At 40.4% G+C, this 21,824-nt stretch overlaps 1 protein-coding gene across 7 annotated transcripts in view; it reads right to left on the minus strand.

The window, feature by feature from the left end:
• Positions 1-21,824, minus strand: part of PLS1 (plastin 1) — a 71,331-nt gene that overhangs the window by 26,149 nt on the left and 23,358 nt on the right. For all 7 annotated transcript variants that reach the window (XM_039357469.1, XM_039357467.1, XM_039357464.1 and 4 more), the window contains 8 exons: positions 11,398-11,561; positions 8,949-9,078; positions 7,261-7,393; positions 6,232-6,313; positions 4,259-4,424; positions 4,008-4,150; positions 2,537-2,632; positions 1,203-1,398 (listed from right to left, as the gene is read on the minus strand). In XM_039357469.1, the coding sequence (XP_039213403.1) occupies positions 1,203-1,398; positions 2,537-2,632; positions 4,008-4,150; positions 4,259-4,424; positions 6,232-6,313; positions 7,261-7,393; positions 8,949-9,078; positions 11,398-11,561 (1,110 nt within the window). The remainder of the gene's footprint in view (positions 1-1,202; positions 1,399-2,536; positions 2,633-4,007; positions 4,151-4,258; positions 4,425-6,231; positions 6,314-7,260; positions 7,394-8,948; positions 9,079-11,397; positions 11,562-21,824) is intronic.

The following is a 21,824-nucleotide window of genomic DNA, read 5'->3' on the forward strand; positions in this document are numbered from 1 at the left end:
CCTCCCCATCCACATACCCTATCTCCAGAAATAGCTATTTCTTACATTCAAAAAAGCAGAGGAACTTCAATTATACAGGTAGTCCTTCCCTTATGACAATTGAGACCAAAATTTCCATTGCTAAGCAACAGAATTATTAAGTGAGCTTTGCCCCTTTTTACATCTTTTTAGCCAGTTGTTAAGTGAATCACTGCAACTAAGTTAGTAATTTGGTGGTTAAGTAAATCTCACCTCCCCGTTGACTTTGTGAGGTCATATGAGCCCCGAATACTGCAACTATCATAAATACATGTCAGTTGCCAACTGTCCAAATTTTTATCACATGATCATGGGGATGCTGCAATTGTCATAAGTGTAAAAAGTAATCATAAATCATTTTTAGTGCCATTGTAACTTCAAATGGTCACTAAAAGAATTATTGTAAGTTGAAGCCTACCTGTATTGGGGAAATCTTTTCCATTCTTAACTTTTGCAATTAGATTTATAGGTGTTTGTGTGTGACTCCAAATTCATGTAAAATTATATGGGTGGGAGCATGGTTGGAGAAAACACTGAACTAAACTTTCAAGTGAAATAATATAATCATTTATGTTAGAGAACAAGGGACTTGATGTTAGGGAAACTTTCCACAGACAAGATGGAGTTGTTACTAATACAGAAGGTCGACTTCAGGATTTGGGGAAGATGCCTGCTCTGGAAAAGTGTACATTTTCCATTAAGGATCAGATTTGTAATTTGGGAGTCCCTTTTGAATCCAGCATTAAATCCTGGACAATTAATAAAATCAAAAGATGCTTTTATCGACTTTGGTTGATAAACCATGTCCATAAGTGAAGAAGAAAAGCTTATACACTGGCAACCAAAGACTGCAATTGTCTTTATGGAATGATTTTGAAGACAGTCCAGAAACTCAGCTGGCTAGAATTTGGCAATACTTCACTCTCCTTAGGATTTAGAAAGAAGCTCAAATCATAGTCAAATCTTTTAATTTGGTTTAGCATTTGTTTTAACTAAACCGTTGCTGTTTTAATTGTATTGCTCTAAGCTGTCCTAAACCATTAAGGGAGAGGCAGCAGGCAAGTACACTATTAAACAAACAGGAAACAACATCCCCATTAGATTATTTAAATTAAGAAATAAAAAACAACCAAAGACAAATATTTCTCTAATATCCCAATTAATATGTGTTAAAAGTTACTTACCTTCTAATAAATTGAAATCATAAGAATTGTTTTTAGGCTTCTGTAGGGCAGGGTAAGTATTAAAGAGGTTTGCAACAAAGGCTATATTAAGTTTAGGGTTGCCTGCAACCACATCTGTAGGAGTCACAAACTGTTTGCAACCCAATTTATCTGCTTGTTGAAGCATATATTCAGCCCTCCTCAAATCATTTGGTTCCTGGGGAAAAATAAATTACAAATTTAAAATAAAATATATGCATCCAAGTTTGCACTAGGCATAAAATTCTAGTTACAGAAGCAAACCAGAAATTGTTTGGAAAGAAAATCCTGATTTTGCAGAATTCCTGATTGCATTTAAATGCATTTAGAATCTCATTTGGATCAGTTATAGTAATTCACCATACTCTTCCCTTAGAAGATCTAAAGGAAACAATTGTTTTCATTAAACACAAAATAACATTCTCAGAGGTTTCTTATATAATCTCTAAGAACAGACTCTGACTAGGCAAACACAATACGGTAATCAAGAATATATTATGAAAAAAGAAAAGCAGCCTATACAATGGTGAAAAGGGTAACATGCTTTGCTGTTATATTCCTAGAAGAGTTCTGTTTTGTTTTCCTTTATTTCAGATATGTCAAACTCACGACGTCATGTGATGTAGCGCAATGTATCGGAGCTTTTTCCCCATTGCCGGCAATGGGGTGGGTGTGGTTTCCTCATGACGCCTCTGGCCTGCAGGCCAACAGTTTGACACCTCTGCGTTTATTTTCTCATTTTCTACTTGTTAAGGGACTGTTAAGGTTTTACAAATGTTTCAAAACAGGTGCCTCTAAACGTATGGAAACACATTAAAAGCATAATGTTTGAATAAGCAGCCATGTCTTTTTCAGATTTACATGTCTGTTTGGGAAATTTTTCAGTCTCAGAGCTTGAAGCCAGATTAGATCAGATCTGAATAGTTAGGATTATCTAAGTCTATATAATGGTAAAAAAGTCATAATTGGCTCTACCATATAAACGTGAGACAAAAATAAATTGAAATAAATCTTCAACTATATATTTGAAGCATATTCTATCGATTTTCAAAGTATCTCCCAACATTAAGAGTCATTATTAAATTATCACATCAGCTGGATGGAATACGAATTTTTTTAAAGTTCATCGGATCATACAAAACTATTATTTTTAAAAAAAGGATTGACTTAAAAGTATCATTGTTAATTATCCATTCAATCATACTCTTTAATTATCTATTCAAGAAATCTGATAGATATGTTTTGTAGAAATGCTCTAACTTGGTTCTCCAACCTAGCCACTGTTTGTAATCTGAAAAGTTTAATGGAACACTTACATTAAAGCCTGAAAGATCAATCACAATGGCTGTTTCTCCATTGTTGCCTTGTTTGGGTGCAATTTGATTCAAAAGATGATAGTAAGCTTTTGAGTCCTGAAATGAACAATGTAAATTTTAAACAAAAATTATTCACGTACACTGATCTGATGCTGAATTATTGGAATTGTTATATTAATATGCTGCTGTCATATTCTATATAGGTTCTGTATAGAACAGTGGTGGCAAACCTATGGCAAGGGTGCCAGAAGCGGCACTCTGAACCCTCTCTATGGGCACACGTGCCGTTGCCCTAGCCTTGCCTCCCCCCGCAATCCCCTCACCAGCAGCCCCCCAGAGGAGAGTCGCCCCCAAGTGTGGCCCACGTGGAGCAGTGCAACCAAGGTCATGGCAGCCAGACAGTGTATACAAGACTCTGCCCTCATGCCCCATTGCGCACAGTTGATGCTGCAGAGCGCGGGCAGAAGGCATGGTGCTGCTGGGCGATCTGCAGTGAGCCCTGGAGGCAGTGACCCTGTGGGCAGGCAGGCAGGGTGGGGGTGGAGTGGGGGTGGGGTGGTGGGGTGGAGCAGGGTCGGGGCCAGTTTTTAGGCACTTGGTCTTTAAAAGGTTCGCCATCACTGGTATAGAACATAACTTGTTACTGAATTTTCATCTCTCTCTTGGAGGATACCCTTCTCAAAAAGACAAAGTATAGGATTATACTCGGGATGTATCTGCAGATTTATAGCAATAAAAAGGTGTCTGGATAAACTGCTAAAAAATACAGGAGTTGATCTTGATGGAGATCATCATCAAGTATTACTGGCTCACAACAGAGACTTTGCAGAACCAGAAGGACTCCTCAGCTTAAAGTTCAGCTTATACATGAATTGAATCTCTATGTACAGGTATCTAGGCTCACTTGTTTTCCTCTGGATCCAAAGTTCTAAACAATTCCAGTTGCAACTGTCCCACTTTTCTGAATACCAGAGCTTTTGGGAATTGTGCTACGTACAAGTTTAATGATATAATAAAAAGTAAGGAAATTATGTTATTTCTTTATTTTATGTTTTAAGTATTAATTTGGTTCCATAATTCTTGATTCTAGAAATGATATTTTTCTTATAATCATAAGACTTAATTTTATATGTATTATTCTTCTACAAGTTTTATAAATGGCTTTTTGAAACCATGGAATTCCTTATCTGTTAGTCAAGTTTTATATACTCAATTCCAATAGAACTACACCTCCTGGAGAATGTAGAATCACTTCCTAAACCACTTATTAGCACACCTTTATTTATTTAAGAATTGGTCTTTCATAAGTTGGCGATGTTTGGCAATAGTATGTTAGGTTCAAAATATTTCAATTAGTGTACTTTTTATTAAAATGCAACAGTAGAATAATTTATGAAAACTTTGATTAGTTTCATTTTTAAAATTCAGATTGTAATAATTGCTTTGTTTACTGTAAGTTTAAATAAGATACCTTAATGTCTTGACCAAAATTGCTTATTTTCTTCCACCCAGCATTATTCAAATGGTAGTTAACCCAGCGTAGCAGAAGTTCTTCTGGAGACAATTTCATTAATTGTTCCAATTCTTCCCCATCATTTAATAAACCAATAAGAGCTGGAAAAGGTTTTCAATAAATATTATTCTGGAACTTCAAAAGAAAAACAAAAGAATATGCTTAAGCTACAGAATTTATTATTCCTGATAAGTGTTTAAAATTCTCACCTTCATTTCTGGAAATCTCTATATCAGAAAAAAGACCAACTTTAATAATTTGCCATAATAATCCTAACACCAAATGTGGCTTTCCATCTATTAGATCTTGTGATCCAATGTTAACTACTGTACAGCCAATAGCTGATGCAGAATTTAGTGCTAGATCTAGATTTTCCTAAAAACAAAGCAAAAAAAAAAAAAGTTAGAGAGGAAGAAACAATGTAAAATTAACAGATTAAGAAAGCATTTCATAAATCAGCTGACATGTGAACTTTTTAGCATATTTAAAACATTGAAAATCAGCATTTAATAAGTTATTCTATAATATTAAGTATTTAATTTATTCTTTTAGTAACTTAACGATATAAATGTTACCATCATAACTCAGAATATGCCTGTACTAGGGTTTTCTAAAACTTGCTATGTTACTATGATATCAAAATAGATATCATAAGAAAGATGTAAGAAAAATGGAGGTCTGAAAGCTAAATAAGGCCTTTTGAATCAGATGAATACACACACATACATAAAATGTTTTGAATGGAAAAATATATGCTGAAACAAAAGGTTGTTTGGTAGGGGGAAATGTAAAATTGGAGGTAGTTAATAGGCATAACAAAAGTAGTACTAGAACAACTCAAATTGATATGTTCTACAAACATGTTACAAATGTATTACTAATAGAACTATGTGCCAAATTATGTACTAGAAATGAAAAATTGAGTCATTAGCTTTGCAAAAAAATTTTCAGAAAGCTTCCTAAAACTGTTCTACTCAAAGCTCATATATTATGGATTTACTACAGCAATGCAGTATATATAGAAAGTTTAAATAACTAGAAATATTACAATTTATTGCCTTCTTTTTATATGTATTTTTCCATCTATAACCAGAAGAGAAAAAATATAAAAATAAAATATAAGAAATATAAGAAAGCAGAAACAAAGATAAAGAAAATACAGAAAAATATTGAAAGAAATATTGAAAGTAAAATGTATGTTCAATACTCTTAAGTATAATTGAAACCCAGGTCTCAAACAACAAATTAAACTTTGGCTAACTGGAGTCATATTGATAAAACTTTATGCAATAAAAAGCTATTTCCTATATTGAAACCATTTTTTATTCTATTACTTCCCACTGGAGTAAAATCATCCAGAGTTGCCTCAGACAGTGAGATGGGAAGACATATAAATTTAATAAATAAAACAAAATAATAAGTAAAACAATCTTCTTAGCTACACCCTATGAAGGATAAATCTCCTTGTATTTCATAAGGTTCAGAGTCTAAAATTACTAAAATGTCTTCAGTTGTATAACATCTACAAAACATAAAATCTCTGTCATTTCTAAAATGGAGATATAGAGATTGGAATCTAACCACTTATTTTCGGAGTGCCCAATAAACATGAAAGAGAATCCTCTAGAATTAATTGCATTCTGAGATCACAGAACACTTAATGTAACATTTTTAAAATTCTAATATTGGTTTGTTGGCACTCAGTGCAGTTTTTTCTATATGTATCTTAGTACAATTTTTCAGTTGCAGATTTAGATTAATTATATAATCAGAAACTTCCAAAGAAAATTTCTGACAATTTTAATAATTTAGGAGTTTCAGATTTTCAGTTTCGCACATCAGGCCCAAATTGTAAAATTAAAATACATTTCAATCAGATATGGTATATTTCAACTCAGCAGTATTAAGCCAACCAAATTATTTTAAATGTTTTAAAATAATAATTAGCTATATGCTAATTAGCTATATGGGATTAATATTATTTCTTGCTCAAAATTTTTGGCTTGGACAAGAAATTTTCAAGTTTGCATTTGCACCATAGTGTAATTTTACATAAGAGCTATGATCAAATTTTAATCTTCTTCCCAAACATCATCCATATATGTCTTGCAGCTTACAATTTGCCTTGTTCATCTTCTTAATTGCCATTGAACTAGCTAGATTTTGGCTATGGTTTACTTACTGATCTAGTGAATGCAGTAAGCTTCTTCTTATTAATTGCTCTTTCATCAATTGTATCTGGCTGAGATAAATTAATCATTTTGCTTGAAAATAAAGAAAAATATTTGTTAGCTTAATCTGAAAGAAATAAAGTGTGAAGTGATTTAAAAGATTGGCAGATTAAAATTCTCCATAAATGTGAACACATTAAATAGCAACACATTTAATAAAATTACGGAATATGGAAACTTATGGAATGAGTATTTTGTTTCCAGAAGTGGAATAATGTAAGTAACATGCATAGTTATAATTTATTTAGTTTTTTCATATACTGTTTTCAACTGTTATTAACTGAAGAATCTGCTAAGAACATACCACAGAGGAAGAGGCATAAGCATATGTATATGCATGTTCATGTAACATAATTTCCTCCCTGCTAAGATGTAAAATAGCAGAACTGTTTTTGACTTAGCATGGAGAATGAAGACAATAGCTCTTAGAAAACAGCACCATGCTAGAAGCAATTAGCTTAAGTCTGATTTTCAAATGCTTATACTTGGATAATTTCTGGGATTAGTATTAAAGCATTCCATATACAACCAAGGCTGCTGTTAAAAATAGCAGTTCATTCTTATCCAAGGTGGATATGAATGGTAGGGGAGGTAAGGGAGAATGGACATTTCCTTCGTAAAATTCCTCAATGAGACTGCTAATAGCAATGCAAAAGCAGCAATTTTGAAGCATACCATGACTGGAGGATTTGCCTAATGACAGCAATTGGACTTGAAAAGACTGCCTTCATAAGTCAGGCAGTCACATGACATTGCACTTTATGACTGTGCCGCTTAGCAGAATTCCAAATGCCAATTAATATTCATAAGTGAGGACTACCTGTATATGGTTTAATTTTATTGATTTCAATGAATTCAAAATTTGCTTAACTTTCCAACTAAAATAAATAGGGCTAATAGTATCAAAATTAAGCAGTGTTAATGTCTTAAGAACTCACCAGCCAGTATTTTGATAAATATTTTTTAAAAACTGAACATACCAAAGAAGGATACCATCAGCAAGTGAATTAAAAAGGCTATTATTTGATGGGTCCATAGGGAGACAATGTTTGCAGTCAGGGTCATCTTTAAGAGCTTTATTTATCCAGTTAACAAATGCAACCTTGTCTTCTTCTGGAAAATACAAGAGGAAAATATATTTTAAGAGCAGTCTAGCAATACATGTGCCACAGACTCAACCTTGCTGTCTTTGCAGAATTGTAAAAACAATCCTAATAGGGAATAGTATGTTATATATCCTTAGTAATCATTGAAAATAGGACATCAAATTGTGTCAATGTGAATACTTTTCTTTGTGGAGTATGATGGATCTAAAAACATATTTAGATATGAAATATATAAAGGTATTTAAATATGAGATATATAAGAATGAGAAAATTTTGATTTTTTGAATATCAAAGTCCAATTCTTGTTGCTTAAGCTCTGCCAAAACTTTTAATTAGACTTCTTTATTTAGAGGTATAGCAATTATAAGAAAATAATAAGAAAAACTGAAGTTTATATGGTTTTTCAAAAAGATGATAAAAATATCCAATAGCGTACAATGAACCAATGATTCACCCTAGCATTTCAATTGGCAAAATTTCAGCCTAGCCTCAGAAATGACATAACCAAGTTCCAAATAGGAAAATGCATTTATGGTTTATCAAGGGACAGGAAGAATAGCCTTTAAAAAGTTAGACTGAATTACTTCTAAGGTAGAAGGTCCATATAGCTGCAAAAGAACTCTATGTAACGTAATTTGACTGCTGTCCCATCAGTTTTACATCTGATTTGCATAAAAGTATTCTTATGCAGCAACAGTATCAGTTCAATAAGATGATGGTCAATGGAAGAAGCAGCTAATTTTCTTCACAATCTAATACGTTATTAGGAATGGTTAGATATTATACTGTTTTATTCCTATAGGTAGTCCTTAACTTATGACCAGTCACTTAGCTATCATTCAGACTTACAATGGGTCTCCCTGGGTACTTGCTACCCAGTTCTAATGTTCCAATTACTGGGTCTCTCCCTATGATCATATGATTACATGTCAGATACTTGGCAATTAGTCCCTATTTATTATCATTTGCAGAATCTCGCAGTCATGTGTCTACATTTTACAATGGTTTTGCTGAAAACAAGCATTTACTTTCGGTTTTTGAGAAAGCCAACCCATAGTGAATCATTAGTTCAGTTAAAGACCGTGGCATTCACGTAACAACCACTGCAAAATATTGTAAAATTGGGTCAGTCATGTGGACTAGGTTAGGGACAGATCATATTGGAGAAAATCTACTTATGTAGTCATTAAGAGTTGGCATGATATGATGGCATATCAACAATCATCAATCCAAGTTAAAAGGCAGTGGGGCCTCTACACAATTTCAGTAAGATGTCCCCAGGAGGAACATCTCACTCTCAAAAGCTGCTGAAATGGATAAAATCTATGTTCTTCATTTTTCAGTCATTGTGCAAGAAAGGAAGGAGACTGTCAATATTACAGAAATATTAGCTCCAGTGGGAGATGGAACTGTTGAATAAGGATCTAGTGAGTCAATAGGGCACTAGAGGACAAAAGTTTATTTATTTTGAGCAGGTCATTCTCTAATTATAAGAACTGCATAAATCTTAATCTTGGCATTACATTCAAAAAAAGGTTTCTTTGAATAATACTATTTTTTACCTGAGTAAGAATGCTGAGTTCCCTCACTAGAACTGGATGATGTTCCTCCAATTGCAGTAATTCCCGGTTTCTTGTTTATGGATTTTCGAAATGATTTGCTAATATCTTTACTTTTCAGTTCCTGAATAACCTGGAACAAAACAACATCAAATAGAACAAAAAATCATCAAAGAGCAGCCATGTCAAAACAGTAGTATAATTGCTGACTTTCTTCTTCCTGTTTTCTTAGCACATCTACTTAATTGTTCCAACTAACTGAAGCATGGAAGTTATACCATAAAGTAAATCAATTATCTGGAGAAGGGGTGGGAGAAAGAAAAGGAACAAATCAAGGACATTTATAATTGTGAACCAATTCTTTATTATTTAATTCATTCATATTTGATCTTTTTAGACTATAAGAAAACTAAATTATTTGGGATATATATCTATAAAGAATATACTTTTACACTTATACCAATAAAAAAAAATCAACAGCTTCTAATGCAGCCTCTAATTGAATAAGGAGCCCAAAAATACAAAATAAGAAAGCTATCTGTTAAAGAAGTCTGTACCTCTTTCCAGAATCTAATGGCAGGGCTTTTTTAACAGACTACCACTTTTAGGATATGGCAATATTCTAGTACCACCAGTCATCTAGCAAAGTATCAAAAACTTGATGACCAAAAGAAAAAGGAAAAAAGTGATAAAGTACAGGTAGTCCTTGACTTACAACAGTTTGCTTAGTGACTGTTCGACGTTATAATGGCATTGAAAAAAGTGACTCATGGCCATTTTTCACACTTATGACTGTTGCAGCATCCCCAGGGTCATGTGATTTACATTCAGATGCTTGGAAACTGATTTATACTTATGACGGTCACAGTGTCCCCGGGTCATGTGATCACCTTTTGCAACTTTTTGACAAGCAAAGTCAGTGGCCGCGGAGGAGGAGGGGTGGCCAGCTCAACATTGCTCAGGTCGCAGGGCTCCTGTGGGGGGGCGGGGGGGCTGTGGGGAGATCCATGGGTCTCTGATGGAGGGAGGTGGGACTGGGGCATGTTCCACTAAAGAAGCCTCGCTGTCCCTCTTGGGCTGTGTGGGGGACTCCCGGACAGTGGTATGGGCTGCCCAGAATCCTGGGCAGTGGAGAGCAAGTGCCCAGCCTGGCCCTTGAGCTCTCGGGCATCAGGACCCTGCAGCCCAACCCACTCCAGCCCCACTTCCCTGAGGAGGCTCCTGGCTGTGCTTACCTCCTCATCAAGGCTCCTGCTACTGATGTGTCCACTCTCCTTGGGCAGGTTGCTCATGGTGCAGGAGGGGAAAGTGCTTGGGTCAGAGGGAGGCCCACTTCCTCTTCATGTGAAGACACCAAGCTTTGTAACCAAAACATCCTTAGTGATAGGATGGGAGACCCTCAGGATAGGCCAGGAGAAGGGGGCAAGGGGATGGTGAAAGGGCAGCAGGTCGGCTGGTGGCCAAGTGCTAAGGCAGGACTTCCCTCAGACCCTCCTCTCTCATTCCAATCTCCCTCCTTCCTTCCTTCCTTGCTCCCTCCATCTCTACCCTCCCTCTTTCCCTGCCTCCCTGCTTCTCATTCCAATTTCCTTCCTTCCTTCCTTCCCTCCCTCCCTCTCATTGTCCCTTCCTTCTCATTGTCCCTTCCTTCCTTCCTTCCTTCCCTCCCTCCCCCTCCTTGTCCCATCCTTCTTTCCTTCCTTCCCTCTCATTATCCATTCCTTCCTTCCCTGCCTCCCTTTTTCATTCCCATCTCCTTCCTTCCTCCCTCCGTGTCCAGGAAGGGACAAGGGGGAGGGAAGTCTGCCAGAGCGGCTGGTGGACATGCTGCCAGTGGACATGGCTTGAAAGGCCACTGTAAATTCTTGGACAAGAGCTGCACAGCCTTAAGAGCAGAGTGGCGGGAAGATATTTGCGATGAGGGAGGGAGAAAAACAGGCAAGAAACACAGTGGGGGAAGGATCCCCCTCTGTGAGGAATGAAGAAAGGCAGCATCCCCTGAAGGTGACCAGCAAATTGCCCTCACCCACTTCACACACCTGGCTCTGTGGGCTCTTGGGGAGAGGACGGAGTGAGTCCACATTACTTGTGCTATGCCACCCAGACCTCAGCCTGCTTGGTTTTGGCAGTCAGCGGCACACTCTCCTCACCACACGGAGAGGCTGGGCCAGGCAAGGCAAAGCTGGCGAGAAACCAAATCTGCTTGGGTGTGCACAGAAGAGGCGGCTGGCACCTGGCATCCTGGGTGACTGTTTTGCCCTGCTGGCTGTGTTCTGAGCGCTTCCCTTTCATCCAGGACGCTAGATGCCATGTGCTTACCTCTTCTGCTTCTCGCCAGTTTCGCCTCGCCCGGCCCAGCCTCTCTGCACAGTGTTTGTTTCATATATAATTACTTAATACCAATCCAGTTATATTCAGGTAAACATATAACCTAAGATATTAGCTTGCTTACTGAGACAAATTCTTCAAAATTGATTTTGCCATCCTTGTTACTATCTGTGACTGCTATAATTTTTTCCACAATTTCACGAACTTTATAGCCAGGTAAGGGCAGGCTTGCTTCTTTGAAAAGATCTTGAAGTTCATAATCACTGACATATCCACTATTGTCAATGTCTACAAATTAAAAAACAAAAGTGCTTTGTTACTATTGATATTTCAATTGCTGTTTTAAAATAATACATTTTTATTTTTTTGTTATTACGTCTTGAATTTAGGCTATCTTTAGTAATAGATAATATATATTTGCTGAACTATGATCATTTCAAATATTAACTGAGAACCTATTCATATTTTTACTGGTCTTCTGTGGCTTGTGTGTGTTTTTGTGTGGTTATTGTTATAAAAGACTTTCTCATCACTACGTCTTATGGTTCATTCATTCATTCTTTGCTTTCTTTTGCTTTCAGCACATTTAAGCAACCCAAAATGCTAGATAATTGTCTTTCTTCTAACCTTATCCCACTACTTTCATTTTTCTGATTCTATTCCTTGTTTCCAAGATGAAGTCGTGTTAACTTACTTTGTTAATATCCTTTACTCAGCTTCTTTGTAACCTGACTATTTAACCATATTGGCTCTTTAGACGTCTCTTAGTTTTCTTCCTCATTAGTATTTTCTGACATTGAACGATCCTTAATTTCCTTTTCAAGGTGTTTCAGCCAATTACAGCATCTTTAAGGTTTTCTTTTCATATTATCTTTTATCATTTCCATTAGTTTACTGTATTAATATTGGCCATTTTAAAAAACCATGATTTCAGGTGATATTTTCTTTCAAGTTCTTGTAAATCAAAAAGTCTTAACATGTAGGTCATTGCATTCAAACTTACCCTTATGTAGTATCTTTAGCGTTTAGTAAGAGACAAATTTAAGGTAGTAATTGCCCTACCATCCACCATAATTTTGTCTTTGGAAAGAGAAAATTACCATCATCATGAGTAAAAAAATTATCAGGCATTTTATGTTTGACAAAATTAGTCCTTCAACTCATATTTGTTTGTTAGTCAACTGCAGTTCAGCATTTAACAAAATCATTCTCCAGCATCAAGTAAACAAACTGGGCCTTTTAGGTTTAAACACTCCTTTGTGCAACTGGATTCTTGATTTTCTTACCAAAAGGCCCCAATATGTGTGAGTTGGAACAAATACCTCTAATACCATTTTCTTGAGCACAGGTTCTCCTCAGGGTTGCGTCCTAAGTCCGCTGCTGTTCGCCCTGTTGACCCATGACTGTTGTGCTAGATTTGCCACCAACCATATTGTGAAGTTCGCAGATGATACAACAGTAGGGGGCCTTATTCACGATGACAATGAGGGTGCTTACCACAAGGAGGTTGAGAGGTTGGTGTACTGGTGTAAGAAAAAGGGGCATTGTCTTACCTGAACTCCTTTTCTCAGTACGGAGATAGAGAATCCACCAATGGGTTTTCTCTGTTTGCCTGCTCTTGAGACCAAGTAGCCAAACTTGACATGCCCCCTCTTGCTAGGAGATCCCGTCTTGACGAGGGCAAAAGTGACTGATGCAAGGACGAGGCGTTGGCTCTCAATTCCCTAATAACGGTCTAACCATAAGGTGGGTGTGGATTCTCCATCTTCATACTGAGAAAAGGCGTTCAGGTAAGACAACGCCCCTTCTCCAATACAGGAGATGGAGAATCCACCAATGGGACATACCAAAGCCTCACTGTCCCAGTGGGTGGGAAACAGATAAGGCCGAATCTACGTCCCTGGAGACCACTTGCTAGGGGACCCACTGACCAAAGGAGGCGTCTGCTGAAGCAAAGCAGTCAATCCTATAATGACGTCTAAAACGGGAGGGCGATGATCATGTCGCAGCCCTGCAAATCTCTTCGATGGATGCCTGAGTGGTCCATGCCGTAGATGTCGCAGCGGTGTGAGTGGAATGGGCCGTAATATGACTTGGAGTCAGTAAGGAAGAAGATTGGTACGCCTCTGCGATACAAGACCTGATTCACCTGCCGATAGTGCCAGCAGATACCTTCTGTCCCAGGAAAGCCGGACGGAAGGAAACAAAAAAGGGCCCCAGATCTGCAAAAGGGTTCTGTGCCCTTAATGTAACGCCTCAGGGCCCTGCGGACATCCAACGTGTGGCACTGCCGCTTCAAGTCATGGGAGGGATCAGGACAAAAGTCAGGCAAGATGACTTCCTATGTTCTATGGAAAGGTGAATTGACCTTGGGCATGAAGGTGGGATCCAACCGAAGGACCACTCGGTCTCGGTGGAAGGTGCAAAGGTCATTCCTGACCGAGAGAGCAGCCAGTTCTGAGATACACCTGGCTGATGCGATGGCAATCAAGAAGGTAACCTTAAGAGATAAAAGCCCGAAATGGTATAGTAGCTATGGGCTCAAAGGGCGGTTTTGTTAGTGCGCGAAGCACACGAGGCAGCTCCCAAGAAGGGTACCTGTGTACCACGGGAGGGCTAGTGTTGTAAGCCCTCTTGATGAAAGCGCGTATCCTGGGATGATGAGCTAGAGGAACTGAGTCCAAACAAGTGAGCAATGTCGATAGGGCCACTACCTGCCTACGAAGGGTCACAGGGGCCAGGCCTCTGTCCAGACCATTAAGAAGATAGTCTACGATCTGGGGAATAGTTAAATTATACACATCCAGTTGCCACCTTCTGCACCAATGGCAAAAATTGTTCCATGTGGAATCATAAATGCGATTGGTCACCGGTCCACGAGAAGCCTGAAACATGGTTATTGCCCGTGGAGAGAATAACTCTTGTGTCATGATGTTGCGCTCAAGCGCCAGGTGACTAACTGTAACCACTGAGGGTCCGGATGTTGGAGGACCCCCTGGAGTAAGGACATGCGATGTGGGGAATCCTCCACGGAGGAGAGCGGGAGAGATTCATGAGATCGACAAGCCAGGGTCTCTGCGGTCAGTATGGGGCCACAAGGATCACTTCCGCCTGCTCCTGAAGCAGTTTGTGGATGGTCGCCAGAATGAGCGGAAGGGGAGGGAAGGCATAAAGAAGGCTCCGCGGCCACGGAGTCCGCAGGGCACTCATCCCCTCTGTTCCCCAGAAGATACTAACGGGAGAAGTACCTGGGGAGTTGGGCATTGCTCGATGAAGCAAACAGGTTGATGACTGGATGGCCGAACCTGCTGAATATTCCGGAAAAAAGATTCGGATGTAGTCCCCATTCCGAGGGGTCTATCGTGGAACGACCAGGAAAGTCTGCCTGCTGGTTCTTGACCCCTGAGATGTGTTCGGTCTTGAGAGAGGCCAGGTTGGGTTCTGCCTAGTATCCGGGCCTTGGACCTAAGGGAGTTGGACCTGGAGCCAGCTGCCGATTCACGTGGGTCTTGTCCGTGAGGATTAATATGTGACGTTCCTGATCCAGTGTCGGAATCAACGGAGAGCCAAGTGAATGGCCCTGAATTCCAGCCAATTGATGTTGTGTCTCAACTCTGCGCAGGACCAACATCCCTGCGCAAACTGAGACTGAAGATGGGCTCCCCAACCGAAGAGGATGGCGTCCATTGTGATGGTGAGGCGGTCCGGCTCCTTGAAGGAGACCTGTTGGCTACCGCTTGTGAGAACCACCAACGTAGAGACCTGAGGGTACTGACTGGGAGTCTCACCTGCTGGCTGGATGCTGATATTCAACTGCTGGAATGGAAGAAGGAACCATTGGCGCTCCCGCTGGTGGAGTCTGGCCCAGGAAACAATGGCTATGCAGTTTGTGGTGTCTATGATGGCTTCCAGGTGCAGGAGCCTGGATGAGGGAACCGTCTGGCTCTTTTGGAAGTTCACCGAGAATTCGTGCTGCTGGAGGACCCGAATAGTTAGTTGCAGGTCCGACTGGGCCGCCCGGAAGGAGGATACTTGGATCAGAATATTGTCCAGAGAACATTGGACGAGTACTAGTACCTTCCACAAGTGGGAGGCCAGAACAGCCAGGATCTTGGTGAACACCCTGGGTGCCGAGGAAAAGCCAAACAGAAGGGCCTCGTACTGGAAGTTGAGGCCCCTGTAACAGAGCCTGAGGAACCATCGGTGTTCTGAATGGATGGGGATGTGGAGATACGCTTCCGTGAGGTCTATTGATGCCAGGAAGTCTCCTTGTCTGATGCCTCCCAGAATGGACTGGAGGGATTGCTTTTTGAACTTTTTGTAAGCAATGTAATAGTTCAGACCCTTAAGGGCTAAAATTGCCCTCCATTCCTCTGAGGTCTTGGGAACCACAAAGAGGACAGAGTAGAATCCCCTGCCTACGTGGTCCGGCGGAACTGGTTCTATGGCCTAAATCTCCAGGAGATGTTGAATGGCCTCCTGCATGGTCCCTTTTTTATCGGATCCCGAGAGGTGGAATAGGAGATGAAGTGACCCGGGGGACTGGCCAGAAATTCCAGGGACAGTCCAAACTGGATTGTTTGTAAGACCCAGACGTCCATGGATGTGAATTCCCACTGATGGAAGAAGTGGGCTTCCCCCTATGGGGAGTGTGGAGGGAGAGTCCTTTGGAAGGGATGTCCTGCCCCTCGAACTGGCCTCTTAGATTGGTTCTGCTGCCTGGGGCGAAAGCCCGGTCTATCATATGGAGGGTCATATGGCCTGTCCTGCTGGGGTGTGTATGAACAGGGAGCTGGGTGGCTGCTGAACCTGCTGCTGTTCGAAGGAACTGCCTGCGGAAATATGGATTGGCACTTTTGTCGTACCGTCTAGTAAGGTGTGCCATAACCTTCCATTTATCCTTGTTCTCGACAAGGCACGGATTCAGTACCTCCCCAAAGAGATTGTTGCCCAGATATGAGGCAGTGGCGAGACGCCATTTGACTTTGGCGTCAGCCTGCCAGTGTTTCAGCCATAGCATTCTTCTGGCTGTGATGTTGGAGGTAGGGACCTGGAAGCAAAGTTGACCGACTGAAGAGCCGCATCCGTGGCATACTCAGTTGCAGCCACCATTGTACTTAGGTCCTGGTGAGTCCGAATGTCCTCAGGAAGGACCCTGGCCTATAGCTGGCACAGCCATAAGAGGGTGGTCCGGACAAAAAAGGATGCCCAGGTGACTGTTTTGATAGTCCATGCTGCTGATTGATGAGTCTTACGGAAAGTCTGTTCCCATTTCTTGTCATCCGCTCTAAGCTCCTAAGACATATCCCCAGCGACTGCAGTCTGGGATACCAGTGTGGTCCAGGCCTCATCCACCTTGGGGACCTCAAGGGCCTCACTTAAGTCTGTAGAGGTACCAAGCATCCTTTTTTTCTGACTTGCTTATGGAAGGAAATGAGGAAGGGGGGACCCATTGCTTTTTAATCCCCTTGAGAAATATAGAAGGAGAGGGAGCGTGGTGCTGGCCTGTCACCATTTGAAGGAATATTGGATTTGGACTGAAATCCAATGTGGCCTGCGGTTGAAGGGACTGATCCAACCCAATATTTGCAGTTGAGGTGGCCTTGTGAAGCAAGGGAAGAAAACAGGGCCGGATTGAATAGACCTCCAGATGGGGAGGGTTCAGGGGGGAGTTCCTCCTCCTCTGAAAAATTGAAGTCTGGTTGGTCTTCACCCCTGTGGAGATGAGTATCTTCTCATTCAGGAGTGTACGGGAGATGTGGGCTCCTGAAATATAGGGATCCCTGCAGGAGGAACATAAGGCTGCACAGCTGATGTGGATACCCCCTGTTCAGGTGGATGGAGAGATCATTCTGCTAGAGTGCAATCCACCACCTTGGTTAACAGGGCCTCCATTCGTCCATCGGAGAAAATATCTCCGGAGTCAGAACTCCTGAGCCCTGCTGCAATTGGAGTAAATATAGCCTCAGGGGCTGAACCTGAGTGAAGTGAGGGATTAGTAACTGTATACTGAGGTGGTACAGAAGGTGTGGTGGGAGCTGTCAGAGACCACACGCCCTGAGCTGAGGTCGAAGGACTTAAAGGAAGGTCAAACTCAGGGGCCGCCAACTTGGAAGTTTTCCTGAGAGTGCCCATAACCTTGGTTGTGGGCTTGCCTGCTCCCTCCGAATTGGAGGTGGTCTGTCGGACATAACGAGAGGATGGAGGAACTGTGCACATGGGTTGAGGCCCAGTGGAGTCCTCCATCCTAGGTTGAGCTGTCTCAGGGAAACTGAAGTGAAGCTCTGGCAGGCAAGCAGTTGGCGGAAGCGAAATTGGAGCAAGTAACAAGGACTGCTCCCCTGACCACCTGACCAAAAAGGCTTGGGCTTGGTCACAGCAGTGGCAGCTAATGCCAAAGGCACGGTTGGGGACCCGCTCTGGGCTCTGCCCAGAGGCCTTAAGTGGCCAGTCAAAGTGCACCAATGAAGGGTGCAGAGGGCCTGAATAGAGGCCAGGCAAGGAAAGATGAGGATCAATAGAAGCTTGATTAATTTAATGTATAATATTACGAAACAAAACGTCCCTCAAAAATCACTCAGGCCTTTGTGACTATAAGGCTCTGCCCTGATGAGGTCTAAATTTTATTTTATTTTATTCTATTTATTTATTTGTTCATTTATTGTTATTTGTGGCACTCAAAATGGTGGCCATCAGAATTCAGGTGGAAATTAGGGACTCTAGAGCTGTGTGATCTGACCAGGGACCAAAGATCCAGGAGGCAGAAACAATTAAATCACAGGAGGAAGATTAAACAGCCTAGGTGCCAGGAAATTTTTTTACTCTTCGTTGTTTTAGCGGTAACAAAATGGTGGCCGCCACTTGTTCTGCCGCTGAAAACAAATACTGTGACCACAGGGGGGAAGTTTCCCCAACGTTGGGAAGGTCCTGGCAGAAGCTAGTGCACTGGCTGTGGGAAATTGCTCCAATTTGTCTCCGATTGTGAGAAAGGAAAAAACAGAGCCTTGGGAGTCGTTTTAAATTTCGCTGCCTCAAACGGCACCCAAAATGGTACCCGCAATGTCCCAAATGGCTCCAGAGGTCTGGGAAGTAAAATAGAATCAATCTGAGGTGGGAACGCTGTTCCCTGGGTCCTAAGAGGGGAGGTGACAATCTCACCTAAGGCAATTTGTGAGCTGCTCATAAAAAAACAATAAATTCCTTTCCCCCAGAGCCCTGGGAAAAACGGAAGGAATCAAAGGCAATTGTCTTCCCCCCCCCATACACACACACCCTGCAGTTCAAAAGCCTCCGATTTAAGGCAGCACTGAGCCCAACGCCGCAGGGAACTGTAGGAAATGATTCCTAGATTGTGAGGATTATTAAATTATATTGAGGGATATTACTATTAAAGGGAGAATTCACCAATGGTTTACTACCTGCTAATCTGCTGAGAGAGCCAACCCTGACGCGTCTTCAAGAGCTTGAGACCAATTCAAGACTGGATCTCCTAGCAAGAGGGGGCATGTCAAGTTTGGCTACTTGGTCTCAAGAGCAGGCAGGCAGAGAAAACCCATTGGTGGATTCTCCATCTCCTGTACTGGAGAACAGTCTAGTTTTAAATACTGGGAAAACCAAAGAGATCAATGTCGATTTCAGAAAAGGCAGGCATAGCCACACTTCTCTGTGCATTAATGATTCACCTGTGGAGATGGTTACCAGCATCAAATTCCTGGCTGTGCAGTTAACAAGTAGGCTGGCTGGTCGCTCAACAGTGAGACACTGGTGAAGCGGGCACAGCAGCGCATTTTCTGCATCGCATGAGAAAAGCACATCTTCCTTCTGCTATCCTCGCCACTTTCTACAGGGGGATGATTGAGAGCATCCTGTCATACAGCATCTGGTTTGGAAGCATCACTGCTTCAGACAGAAAGGCGCTGCAGAGAGTGGTGAGGATGGCCAAAAAGATCACTGGCAGTTCCCTCCCTCCCATTCAGGACATAGCGCGGAAGCGTTGCTTGAGCAGGGTCTATAAGATTATCTGGGACACTACACATCCTCATCACCACCTGTTTTCCTTGTTACATTCTGGGAGGAGGCTTCGTGGTATCCGAAGCAGAACATCCAGATTCAGCCATAGTTTCATTCCATACAGCATTAACCTGTGAACTCTCAAGCTTCCTCCTTCTGTTATATATTCAAGATGGACAGTGTTTAATATTTATTTCTTATGTATATGTAGGGGTGTGACTCTATACATATGTTGTATATAGTATGTTTAGATATGTGTCGTGTATGTGTTCACTTTGAGAGTGGGCAACTAAATTTCATTTTTGATGTGTGCCATTGTGCCCACAGTAAAAAATGTCAATAAAGGTTATCTTATCTTATCTCATCTCGTATTTTATCTTTTATCTTATCTTTCTGGATATATCATCACAATTACTTCATGATTTTTTTTGAAGCTTCAATTATCTGCTTTATAAAATTATCATGTACCTCTAATGACTGATTTGGTGGTATGTATCAGACCCTTAGGAACATAGCACTTCTGTTAGTTTGCCATTTCAACTTGCCATTTCAAATAACACTTGTTATTTGAATCTCTGTATGGATCTCTGTATAGGTAAGCTCATTTCTTGTTTATATGTGTTGCTTGTTCTTCTGAAATAAAGTTTACCTATCAAATCCAATGCTCTACTGGTGGAATTCATGTTACTATGTTTATAGAATCCTTTTTGTATTACACTTGCCTTTATGCCTCATGACTTCTAGCTCATCTTGCTTGTTTAAGCCATATTTTATGTATTAGTGTGGAAACATTCAATATAGTATAATTGATTGGACTCAATCTCTTTTCTTTATATCTGTCTCATATTTATTTTTTGCCAAACTAATTTTTATAAGATTTTACTTTGTTTCTACATTCAGTGTATTGTATGCCAATTCATTACTCCCTAGTTATTTTACAAATCCCTATCAATATGAAATCACCCATCTCTCTTTATAACAGTCTTCTGATGCCAGAGATGAGTCCATAGATAATTAGTTGAGTTTTCCAAGCACGTATCTCAGATTGTATAGCAGTTGTTTGCAGAAAAAGAAGAATTTTGCTTTATTTCACTAAAAGATAGGTTTCAGAGTTTGGTGGAAAAACTCACCTCTAAAGAAAAAAAACGATTAAAATGTTCCAGTTTCTTTATTAAACTAACAAAGAAATAGAGTAATCACTGCATTCCCAACAAGCAAAACCAAGACCCAATTTCGATGCAATGCAGATCTTATATTGTTTTACCACATTATGTCATATAGCATACTAAGAACAAGTTATTTGATTAATTGTTTTATAATCATCAGGATAAGGAAATCAAAGGAGTCATCTGGCACTTGATTGCCCAGAGCAAAAAGGCGACAACACATTGGCATCAATTCATCAAAGGAACAGATACCAAGTAAATTACATATACAATATGTATTAACTTATCAAAGATATGGAATGCCCCATCAATTATTCCTTTGTGTTGTAACAATGTGGCTCTCTTGTGCTATAAAATGGAAAAGCCTGAATGGTTTTATTATCTATTCTTGAGTAAATCAATACAATGGAAGACAGCTAACCTACATATCAAAACTTCTCATGACCACTGAGAAGATGCTAAAATGTGAGTCTTGCTGGTATCAGGAAGATTTGCTACTTTCACGGCAATCTAACTATTCTTATATATGAAGTTTATGTATGAAGCATGCCACAGAGTACCGTAATCAGTTTATTTGGATTGCCAAACATCACAGCTTTTCTTTTTTCTACACAACTTAACAAGTGTAGGGTATACCTTCTAAATAGTCCTCAAATAAAATTTATTTCAGGCAAAACATATCTAGGAAATCCTAGCCTTTGCATTAATACAACTGTTCAGATTTCATTGTCCCCAATCTGTATAATTTTCTTGTTCGAAGATAAAAATCTTTGTGACATCTATGCTTAACCATTCATGAAATGCCCCTGATCCACCAGTAGCCACAAGAGAAAGATACAGTGAAGTCCCTTGAACTTTCCCACCTGCATTGACACTTGGACTGCAACTGATTAATTGGCCTTTTTGGAAAAACAGTGTGCACCTCAAGATAAGGGAAATCTTTATTACAATACTGCACCCCTCAAAATTTCACACCTAGGAACATATCTACACATCTAAGATTGCATACCCTATAGAACAGTGGTTCTCAACCTTTCTAATGCCGTGACCCCATAATACAGTTCCCCATGTTGTGGTGACCCCCAACCACTTATACAACACCGGGTGCCAGGGGCGTGGCCAAAGAAAAGGGGGAAAAATGGTGGACAGCCTTGTTTGGTGACCCCCGTGAAATGGTCGTTCAACCCCAAATGGGGTCCCGACCCACAGGTTGAGAACCACTGCTATAGAACAAGAAACAACATATCCTGGGGTAGGAACATCTCTACCCATCTAATATACTTAATACCAAAATACATACTCCATGATCAAAGCCCATTAGTACTGAAATACTACCATGCTCAGCATTCTAACTTCATACCCTACTTTCAATTGC

Source organism: Crotalus tigris, unplaced genomic scaffold (assembly GCF_016545835.1).
Source record: "Crotalus tigris isolate CLP2741 ecotype Arizona unplaced genomic scaffold, ASM1654583v1 scf7180000018923.2277400, whole genome shotgun sequence".
Classification (NCBI taxonomy): Eukaryota; Metazoa; Chordata; class Lepidosauria; order Squamata; family Viperidae; genus Crotalus; species Crotalus tigris.